Genomic DNA, 12024 nt, shown 5'->3' on the forward strand with positions numbered 1-12024 from the left:
AACCCCGTCTCTACTAAAAATACAAAAATTAGCTGAGCATGGTGGCAGGTGCCTGTAATCCCAGCTACTTGGGAGTCTGAGGCAGGAAAATCGCTTGAATCTGGGAGACGGAGGTTGCAGTGAGCTGAGATTGTGTCACTGCACTCCAGCCTGGGCAACAGAGCTAGACTCCATTTCAGAAAAAGAACAACAACAACAAAAAACCCAAAAACCAAATTATCAGCCTCCTTCCTGTCTTGTTATATCACATAGCAACAAACACAAATTTAGGACCTTAGAAGAAAAAAAAGAGAGGGTGAGTACTCTAACACTTCAATCTTTTTCCTACCAGGGCTTCATTTGTTCAACAACTACAGAGAAGGCTTATTTCCTTTCAAATTACTGCATTATGAGTGTTTAGGAAATCATAGCCAAGGAAGGGCTTGTCTTCGACAAAGTCATGAAGTAGGTAAAAATTCAATAAATTAATGGTTCATTTTGCCTACTCCCTACCAAACTGGTAAAGTTACCTTTTCTGAAAAATGAGCCTATAAATTCAGAACGTGTTGGAGGGTTAGTACGCTATGTGATTCTAGAAATATATGTTCTTTAGTACTTCTTGGATGAAATACTTCAGTTTAAAATTTGGAATATTTTATGAACCAAGAAAGGTAGTGAAAAATATATTTTGGGGGTTGGGGGAAGTGGGACTTTTGGCATTCCTCAAAACATTTATTCCAAGGGGAAGTCTTGAACAAAATCTATGGAAGAGATTTGTTAGACATCTAAGTTCATGTCTTGCCTACTAATCAATTTTGAAGTTAGGTATGGTCTGGCTACCAGTGTCCTAGTGACCAACATAGTATGGACTGGTTAGCAGTCCATACATGTGGATTCCATAGAAATCACTGGGATTAATGCATCAGCAGGTAGAAGGTCTGCTTTTTCAGGAAAAACAAGATGTTCCAAAACAGAAAGTTAATTATATTCTCTAGTATCATTTTCTCCTTGAGGCAGATATAAATTCCAACTGTTTTTGACCTTGTAGTGCCATCTCTCAGATTGGCATGTATTCTGACATATTTTGTAAAAGTGGCTTACATTATGTTGTATTCACCAACACATGGTTCATTGAAACTGTTAAGCAAATATTACTAATAATCTATCTGCTATGTATTAACAATCAAAAGAAACAGGCTCCACCAGATGGAGGGGCAGATCTGTGATATCTGTTCCTTTTTTGTGTCCATTAATTACTCTAGTACATATCACAAATCAGAGAAAGACCCTCCAGGAAAGACTTGTTTCAGCCCTTTGGTTGTGTGAAAAGAAGTGTGAAAAGAAGTATAAGTTCATGCAATTAAGACAGCAGGTTTCCTGTCTGTGGGAAGGCACTGAGGTCAGAGAATAATGAGATATGGGTTTTCCTGGAGCAGCACTACAAACTGAGTCTTTGGAATCTCCAGCAGGTCACTTTGCATCTCCTATTCTTAGTGTGTTTAAAATTCATAATCCCTGATTCCTTCGAGTTTCATGCTGTAGTATATATTATGGATAAATGACCCAATGTGTAAAATGCTGAGAGTTTTGTAACATAAAGATGAACCATTACTACTTCAGCAGGGTGAAGAAATTTGAAAATTTTACTAGACTACGAAACCTTTTTAACAGCTTGTTTTCCTGGTGGGAAGTAGGTAGGTTGTAAGAGGAGAGTAACATCAGCATTTTTAGCCTCAGGTGAAATCCTTTTCACCTCTATCCTGGCTTTTTGTGAGACTATATTCTTGCCACTGTATTAAGTTTTACAGATGATAATCATCATTGAAATCAGACTCCAAGAAATATATTTTCCTCACATTTTCAGACCTGGTGTTTATTTCTCAGCTTGTTAATCTATAATCTTCATAGACTTTTCTATTTTAAAATTTTGTCCTTAGTCCTAGTCAATTATAAATAATGTTTTAGTTTATTTCTTCCATTTGCATGTTTCTGCCTCTCAGAAAGGACAGTGGAGTGGAGAAAGATCTCGAGCCTGGGGAAGTCTATTCTGGACTCCTTTTCATTGATTATTGTTTGCCTTCCTTACCAAAGCATGTCCCTCTACTTGGAGCTCAGAAAATACTTGTTGAATGCAATGAAGCCTGGTAAAATAAATAAATAAAAATAAATAAAATTGTGAGGCAATATTGGTAGTAAAGAAAATAGGTCTTAGAATAAGAAAGTTTTGAATTCCAGTTACGGACTTGTTAACTACCTGAACTTGGGCAAGTTACTTTATCTTGCTGGGCCTCGATCTCCTCTTCTGTATAAAATAAGGATCTCAGTACCTACTTCACAGGGTTCTTGTATCGCAGAGTTCTTAGCACAGGGTAGTTGGTTAATAATTATCATCTATTATTTTGATATATTATTAGTTTTTTCACCTCACAGCATACAACACTGTCTGCACAAGGCATCAGAATATATACACACATTTAAAATCCTAAATATGAATGCATCTGTTAAATGAAGGAACAGACTGTTTCATTTGGTTGATAATTCTGGTAACATTTTGTCAAAAATTTCAAGTTTCATTTTTGCAGCACTTTCAACTTTACACATTTGTGAAACTTTGTGAACATTTTTTTTTGTGTGTTCCCACTGCATGTCCTATATTTTGTTTTGGTCAAATTAGGTACTTAATAAATATTTATTGACTAATTGTTTCCCTATTAGCTACCTTTTCTTTCTGATGATAGACTCTTTCTTAGAGGAATCTTCTCAAATTTTATACTTTGAATATTCCCATGCTACATATATAGGTTGTAAGTTTTTTTTCAAACTATATATCTAGCATCATGGTTTTGAATTATTTATGTTTAGATACCTGTACCCTTTCAACTGAATTTGCTAAAATGTGTGTGTGTGTGTGTGTGTAGTTGTACAGTCAATGATAGTGAGGTAGTGAAGTAAATCTGATAAGGAATTAAAGATCAGAGTTACTTTGGGCTTTTTGTGGAGGTGACTTCTCTATATATAGCTTTATTTTCAAACTGTTGCCTTAATCTATGCCTATGTAGATTATATCAGAATGTTTTCCAAGTTTATTTCTCTCCTTAAAGTACAGTGTACAATTTCCAGTTCCATAAAAAGATTGCTCAATTTGATGAGGAAATATTTATTCTGTGTAGGCACAGATTCTTTGGATGCCTTGCTGTTCCAGAGAGAAGCTATAGGTATATTAATGACCTACATTTTCTATACCAAGAAAATTGATTTTCCTTTTGTTTCTAAGGAAAATCATTTTGAGGTTGCTCGCCACTATGTGATGAATAGCACTATAAAAATACTTTGGGACCTCAGGAGGGAGAGTACTTGTTTAAAAATTATTTATTTCATGCAGTCTAATTTTATTTGTTTAAAAATATATTAAGTTTTAGAAAGTTGTCTCCTCATTGATTCTTTAACCTTATCCACATGAGTGTTTCTATATACCGTTGAAAGCTCAACAAGCAGTAAGTAAGACAGCACTAAATGGTGTTTTTAGATGCTGATTCACCTCCCTCTTAGTTTTATATTTTCTTGACTTGCTAAGTGTAACCTAGGAACTTATTTCCTGATTTATATCATTTACTCCTCTACTGTCTAGCAGAACTTGTATTTCAATGCCTGGAACTTGGAGAAACAATTGAGTGGGATGGTGAGTCTACCAAGATATTTGCTTGAGAATCTTAAAGAAGCCTACACACGGATGTCTTGGAACAAGATTTTAAATGAACAAAGTGAAAACCTGTTTTTTTATGTGTTTTTTTTAGGCTTTACTATTTTTAAAGTAACCTTCACATATGGTACCTCCATATATATCGAAATACATTCCACATCGATATATGCATGATGTAAGCTTACTTTTCATAATGCAGCACGGTGAATAATTTGGCCTTAATTCTACTGGGTTTTTCAGATTGTTTCAGTATAAAGGGGCTATTGCCAATTCTAACAGAATTACTATGTTGTGTTAACATACACATCTAAACTATGTACACTATTACATTCCTAGCACATTCTATTAATTATGGAAATCACTTTCATTTCAATAGTGGAATTTACATGACAATAGCTTCTGGGGTTCAGTGGAGCATCGGACCAGCATGTCACAAAATTCTGTTGTAGTGTGGGCGTTGACAGGGTTCTGTTGCAAACAAATTTGCAATGGAAATGTCTTATAATGTGCATCCACATAGAAGATTACTCAGAAGGTATCACCTTAATATTCACATAGGTCATTAATGTCAGAGAAGGTAATTTCTTAACTCTTGCATTAGTAAATTATTAGGAACATATAGTTATACACACATGTAAGTGTGTAAAAAAATGTCTTAAACATTTAGCAAAGATGTCTGGACATAGAATTGCCATCTTTGTGTTCTCTCCTGTAACTGTGTGAAGCTTTTGTATTTTATAAGTCTTAAAGAAATGTCGGAGGAAGAATCTGAATCAGACAAGAGGATGAACTAGTCCAGAAGGCTTATAATAGGAATTAAGTAACAAGATAAAATAGAATCAGGGGAAAATTAAGCTGAATATCACAACAAAGTTCTTAATAGGGAGAACCATTAGACTGTGAAATAGTCTTTCAAAGACTCTGGAAGAAGTCATTACGTGATCCATTTAAAGTCAGACTGGACTGAAGTACTCCAAAATAGAGTAGGCTATGGGGACCAAGCCTACATTAGAAGTAGAAGGAGGGGTATGAGCTAATCGTTTTTGCCGTCTCAGTGATTACTATGATGATACTCATTTTATGTGTTCAGATTTGGTAGATAATCTTCTATCATTTTATGCTCCTTCTCGGGAGCAATTTCAACAAATTCATCTAATACAGTATTGGATCCATTTAGTGGCGTCTCAAAAGATGTGAGAATGCACAATAAACTCAGTTTAAAATAGCAAAGTGAGACAACTGTGAGTAAACACGTACTTCTTGTTTTTGAGAATTACTCCTGGAGAAAACAAGTCTCACGCTGGAACTTTGGCCACATTCCAATGTGTGTAACTGAATCCTGCCCTCCTTGTTTTACAATAGTGATTAGGTATTAATTTTCATTTCTTTTGTTTAGTGCAATATTGAGATGTTTAGTGCTGGAAAACAAATGGAAAATTCACCCCCAAGCCAATGTGCTACATTTTGGCAGGAGGTAGCTAGTATCCTGGAAAAACATCATGTTTCATCTTGTGACTGATCGCTATTAGAAGAATGGACAAGAAAGACAACGGTTTTATTTGGAAAAAAAGATAGTATTACATGAAATAAAAATGAGGAAAATGTACCCAGGGAAGTTGTAAAAATGTTATTGCTGAGAGTCTTTCAAAATAAGACCATCTTCAATTGTGTGATTCCAGCTAATAACCTGTCACAGAGAAGTGAAGCAGTGACCTTTTGACAATTATCCCCATTATTTTATTAAATACAAATATTAATTTCAACTTAAACATAGATCAATTAATTTTATGTTATAGTTATATTCAACTTAGCAATTTTAATTGCAGTGACATAAAATCCGAGATGAGCTCATCATTTTGATATGTGTAATTGTGGAGTAAATCATCTGATTTATACTCCTTTTCACATGTATACCACAACTTTTTAAAAAGTCCATTGTACAAAAATAAGTGGGTCACAGAGTATATTTTAGTTATTTATAATATTTTTTGTTTGTGTGGCTTTCCACACATTTTGTTACTGATCATTCCTGAAGTTTGAAAAATACCATTCGATTTAAGTAAATAGAAAGGTATCTGTTTCCTTCAAGCCCCAAAGTGTGGCCTATTCATTGTGCTGGCATGATTTTCTATGATTTAGGTTTCATATTTCATTGGTAAGGGCCTAACTCATAAAACTACAGTTTTATACCTAAATATATAATATCTAGGAGCAGGAGGGGTTTCAATGCTAAAAGATATTGTTGCCATATTCTTTTTCATCTAATAAAGGTAGATATTCTGGAATTTCATTGTTTTATTTGTTAAAGTGTAGGTTTCAAGACTTCCTTTCCTCATTTTCCATCCTGAGCTCCTGTGTTACTCTGAACATAAGATAGCCTTTGGGCATGTTTATTCTAAATATCTATGTACTACTGCTGGGTGATCAAAATCCAATAGGATGGACAGCTAAAGTCTACAGGTGTGAGAAGTCTTTGTAAATATAAAACACTACCCATTGTGAAAGGAAAAATATTACAATAATTTCTGGTGTACAATAGCTTCCAAATATATTCAAATTCTCTTGGGCTGTTTTTAGAAACAAGGTACATAGGAATATAGAATCATAGTTATTCATTAGAGTATCCTAAGCATCTTTGGTAGGAACTGTTATCCATAGTTTAGCATAGTGGCAATGCAGATTATTTTAGTAATGCCTATATTGAATATACTTCTGCAAACAATTAGAATTCAGAGAAGAATCTTAAAATGTGTGATCAGATAAACCAAAGCAGACTCCACCCCCCAACCTCCCCTCCACCCACCACAAAGAAACATACTGTAGCTCTGCTGGACAGTTCTAAGAAATTCAAGCAAAGAAACTCTAAGGAACTATTGTTGGTACTTAACTCACACCTACCTCAACTCACATTAACTTCAACTTTGAATATTCCAATACGTACCTACATATAGACCCAAAACATATCTATTACTGTTCAAATAGAAATATTTTATAAGCAAATTAGTTGAGTCCTTAACCAAAGATCTTTAGAGGTGCACAGTTTTATTTGTTTTTAAAAATTTACAATATATAAAATACTTAAAGTGGGAGAATGCTTCCTTAATATATTTACCTGAAAGTGTTATACCTTTGAGAATTGTCCACCTTTGATAACCCAAGGAATAACTACAAAGAAATTTAAATGAAATCCTTAAGAAACAAGCTTATTGGATATATCACCTAGTCTATTTTTGGATCGCAAATCGCCCGCCCTCTCTGAGTTATCTCACTGTCAGATAAGAAAATGGAACAGGATTGATGAAAAGATATGCTCCCTGTCTGGCTTTTCGATTTTTCACTCAAGTCAAAAGGAGCAAAGGGCAGCTAGTTAAGGCTCCTTTCCAACCGTGCTCCCGGGAGGGCAAACCTCTGGCCGTCTCCGGCTTCGGAGCTTATCCGGGCTGCACGGACCAGGTCCTGCTGACCGTTGCCCACCTCTGCCGGCAACCTCCACACCCACATGAAACCGCCCGTATGTCAGCCAGTTATCGCACGGATTCCTGTGCACAAAGCCTTAGGGAGCCCCCAAACAGAAACAAATTCTGAGCCCAGAGCTGAGATAGAGGTGGTTGGCTGATGAGACTGGTCTCTCTGGGGGTCTGCCAGTGCTAGTTCGTCCCTTCGCCTCTCGCACCCTGACCACAGATCTGTGCCCTGAAATCTCCCTCCTCCCAGACACAGACGTGGGCGCACACACACAGACTCTCACTCATGCACACCCACATCGCCTCTGCCCTACACCCTTCCCACTCCAGGCAGGACTGTAGGGACTGGTCCATGCTCTGCCTCAACTTTCCCAGCTGCGCCTGCCCCACGCGGCACCCGAGCTTCCGCGCCCTGGCTGGGCGCCCTCCAGAGGGGCACGTCCTCCTCTGGGCCCCTTACCTCGCACCGACAACTCCTGGCAGGAACTGGAGCTGACCGTGGTGGCAGCGGCGGCGGTGAGCCTGCACCCGGGCTCTGGCTCATGGTTGGTCCTCCTCATCCGACACAAAAGAGGTAGCTTGCTGGCTTTGTCCTTTCCAAATCCAAGGGAGAACTTATTTTGCCCTCGAAATGGCCAACTTGTGCGCGCAGCTTCCTGTCACAGTGCCCCCTGCCCCCGCCCCCTCCCGGCTGCACGCTGGACCACTGCCCGGTGGCAGAGCATCCAGACATTCGAGTCAGTGGGGAGTGGGAAAACGGAGGGGTGGAGTAGAAGAGATGGAGGAGGTTGGGGAAAGGGGGGACCCAGTGGTCTTCCGCGGAGGGGAGGGGAGCACTTCCCAGCCGAGTCCCCTCCTCCTTCTCTTATCAGGCAAACCCACTTCCTAGGCGCGGAAGCAACTTTCCTTCACCTTGACCAGGCTGAAGCCGTCGCATCTATTTGGGACTCTCGGCAGAAGCACGGACCTCCTGGCATCCTCTCCTTTTCATTCTTTCCTCCCTCTCTCTTCTTTTCCCTCTCCCCCTCCCCCACTCTCCCCCATCCACCCTCCTTTTATAAGGGTATATCTGCAGAGTCTTCAATGAGCCAGGGTACCTAGATGAGAAGATTTTTATACGAAAAGCCAGGGTAGCTTTGCCGACTGCTTTGCCTCACTCTGAAATCCTTAGGCAGTGCATGCAAAGGTCGGTGAATTTCGGAGTGGGGTAAAGGAGCATGGGGAGGTAGGGAGGGTGGCGGCTCCAACTTTAAAGCTCTGCTAGACCGCTTGGCTTTCAGATGAGCAGGGACTAACTGTCAGTCCTTAGAAGAACTCTCCTGTGGTCCCTGGGCAGGGGGCTGACCTCATGCCAGAGGGGACTAGGAGAGCGGGAACAGAGAGGGAGTGTGAGAGCCAGGGAGGTCGGTGCGCAGCTCAGCCCTACTCGCGACTCAGCTGCACACTGCGAGCCCCTGGAGAGGGTTTGTGCAGAACAATCTCTGGGTCAGGCGGGAGGGAGACGCTCCTGTTTCCTAGCAACCCTTATCAATCTTCTTCCTCTGAAGGAATTCAATTGGACAGCCCCTGGAGAGAAGCCACGCCCATCCAGGAATGCTGGGCTGCTGCTTTTTCGCATTCTCCCAAATTTCTTGGGTGGAATAAGATTATAGGGGACTGCTGAATTATCTTCTTATCCTTTTGTGCTACCACTTCGCCTTCTTAAAGCTATCCCCAGCACCCCCTCATTAGTCCTTCTCTAGTCCTACTATGGTTGTCAGATACAGTCAATGTTTCCTACAGAACCTCTTCTTTCTTCTTAAAATTAAATAAATAAATAAATAGGAACCTTAAATCGATGACGTAGGCACAAAAGAGAAAAAGGCACGTGGAAATAGCTTTAATAGGCTGCAAGCTACAGATAAAATCCTAAAGGTAAAATTCCAGGCATCTCTCTATGTCTAGAAACACACACTGTTTAATTTCCAAATTGAAACTTCATTAATTTTTGTACTCTAATATACTAACTTTGTATTAACCAAGGACTGAATTATATGAAGCCAGACACAATTAAACGTAATGCTTTAAATGCTACATTTAGTCTTTAATATTTAATGTTGAGTTGTTTAACAATTGTTGTTTTTGTAACCTAGCCAGAACTTTTAAACTACAGAAATAGTTTTACCTACTGATTCTCTTAGAGGGATAGCAATATTTAAAAGACACATGTGCTTATATATATATATATATATATATATATTTCATTGTGAACTGCACAAAATCCAGAAATTTGAATATATTAAAAATTAAAGTGTTATTATATAGCAAAATGCTAAAAATTTAGAAGTCCCCCTTTCAACATTATTCTTTCTGGAATGCAATAGCATTGACCACATACAAGCATAATTCCTGTTCTTTGTGTTTCATTAGTATTTTCTAGCATATATTGTTCACCAGAAGATCTTTATAGGAATTTAATTTTAATTTTAAGAATTTATTTAATTTTAACAATGTCTGCCCAATAGACAACTGTATATCAAGTGGCAATTACGTGAACATGAGGAAGATAAAGATTTATACACTGCAGGGCTTCAGATCCCCGTGAAGCTGCGTGGGTAGATTTTGGTCTCTTTCAGAACATTCCAGAAGACATCATTTTGCACTTCCATGACCTTATCAGAATTAGCTGGGATTGAGAGAAGCAGAAGAGAGCTGTTGTTTTGTCTCTCACACACAAAAGTAGCTAATGTTTGCACAAAGGAAAGTGCTGATAAACTGCATCTCCATAGTCTATATCTAGCTGTTAACTAAGGCTTGTGGTGAGTAGAGGCTGAAATGCTGAGGCAAATTATCAACCTGTTATCAGATATGGCCTGATGAGACACTTCTTTCCTCTCCCACACTATGCCATACACACAAAGAAATGAAGGAAAGGACTGCTCAGCCTGGTAGAAACAGATTACCTCAATGTGAATCCTGAATTTTCATCACTTCCTAGCTGTGTGAACATGGGCAAGTTTCTTAACCTCCTTACATCTCAGTTTCATCATCTTTAAAATGGGAATAACAATTGGTCATACCTCAGAATTATTTTGAGGAGTAGTAAATCCATGTAAGCAGCATATAAATATTAGTTACTATTATAAATCCCTGGTTTATATAATAGTTAACTGATGGTATTTTAATTGTTGAGCATATTTAATTGAAAGCAATTAGTCTTCACTGTTTAAATTCGTCATTGATTGAGAATATAGATTAGCTTTTAATGTTTATTTGTTGGGGTGGGTGTGTGTGTGTGTTTGTGTGTGTGTGTGTGTTTGAGTTACTTTTAAAAGCCTCAAGAGATAGGTCTAAATAAAAACCTCTGACTAAATAACATGTCAATTAAGAGATTACATTCTCTCTCTCTCTTCACACCCTCCCCAAGTATTCTAGCTGGGCTCCATTTCTAAACAATCCTAGTTTCTTCTCTTAATTACATCTGATGTAGCAAGTTTGTCAAATATTTTTCAAGTGAGACACATGTATTTGGTCATCTAGATCACCCTTGTAGTTCATATTTTTATTAGTTTGTCTAAACTTCACTAATTCATCTATATTTGTTTGAATGACTAAATCATATTTTTTCTTAGGACCCTTTACCATTAACACTTGGACTTCTTTATAGTGATTTTTAAAATATGGCCTGTAGGCTGGGTGCGGTGGCTCATGCCTGTAATCCCAACAATTTGGGAAGCTGAGGTGGGTGGATCACCTGAGGCCAGGAAGTTGGGACCAGCCTGGCAAACATGGTGAAACCCCCTCTCTATTAAAAATACAAAAAATTAGCCGAGCATGTGGTGGGTGCCTGTAATCCCAGCTATTAGGGAGGCCAAGGCAGGAGAATCACTTGAACCCTGGAGGCAGAGGTCGCAGTGAGCCGAGATCACACTACTGCACTCCAGCCTGGGCAACAAGAGTGAAACTCCACCTCAAACAAAAACAAAAAACAATTAAATATGGCCTGTAAAGTGTCCCATCTTTCATCCGGAATAAACGTTGAGAATGAAAGTACTGTCATCATTAATTACAAATAAAATGGCTTCCATGTTCCCATTCTGATCCATAGTTTACTCTCACTAGCATTCTCTTTGAAGAAAACCTCCATTTTGCTTCAGAGATCAATTTCATTGTTGGCTTCTACTACCAGTCAGGAATGAACTGTTATTTTGCTCACATAGGGTGATCAGGCATCCAGTTTATGCAGAACAGTTCTGGTTTGCATCTGTTGTCTAAGTGTATTCACAGTCTTCATTTTATTTCTCAAAGTGTCAGGTTCGGTCATTAAATTATATGGCTGCCTAAACCTTCTAGTCATCTGGCCATACCTCTTGCTTCGACCTTTACTTGCTTCATCTGCTCTGTGACTGTAAATTCCTCTGTATAATTTTTTAAAGAATAGGATTGACTGATCTATTCTGGGGACTTACAATACATATGTCCTTGTAAATATGTAATATTAAAATTCTCTTTAATTTGCTAATAAGCATCCCTCATTCACTTTTCAACTTCTTTCAAAAATATGTTTCTCCTTAGAGCATCTGTAAATTCTGATTTTAATTACTGTTGCACTATATCAAAATAAATGTATTCTAATCTTGATTTTGACTGAAGCTTCCATGCAAAGAGGAGCCAATTACTCCATATTCCAAAGTGAGAGTTGTCACACCCCCTGTGCTGGATTCGAGTGGAGTATCCCTAATCCACGTGGAATATAAGAGAGTTAAAATCTAAGAAGCTGAGAAAGGTAGGGCATAAAAGCATAGAGAGCTTTTGGTGTTCTTTTAAATATGCAAGCCCAGGGTTAGGGTTTGTGTACTTTCTCCTTTTTCAACTCTAATGAAGCATGGTGCTGCTATAGGA

At 38.3% G+C, this 12024-nt stretch overlaps 1 protein-coding gene across 3 annotated transcripts in view; it reads right to left on the bottom strand.

The window, feature by feature from the left end:
* The window catches only part of GRM3 (glutamate metabotropic receptor 3), a 230663-nt gene extending 222053 nt beyond the window's left edge, over positions 1 to 8610 (bottom strand). For all 3 annotated transcript variants that reach the window (XM_025379267.1, XM_025379266.1, XM_025379264.1), the window contains exon 1: positions 7604 to 8610. In XM_025379267.1, coding sequence (XP_025235052.1) covers positions 7604 to 7703 — 100 coding nt within the window. In that variant the 5' untranslated portion in view covers positions 7704 to 8610. The remainder of the gene's footprint in view (positions 1 to 7603) is intronic.
* Between the last annotated feature and the right edge of the window lie 3414 nt (positions 8611 to 12024).

The sequence above is a fragment of the Theropithecus gelada genome, chromosome 3 (assembly GCF_003255815.1).
Source record: "Theropithecus gelada isolate Dixy chromosome 3, Tgel_1.0, whole genome shotgun sequence".
Taxonomy (NCBI): domain Eukaryota; kingdom Metazoa; phylum Chordata; class Mammalia; order Primates; family Cercopithecidae; genus Theropithecus; species Theropithecus gelada.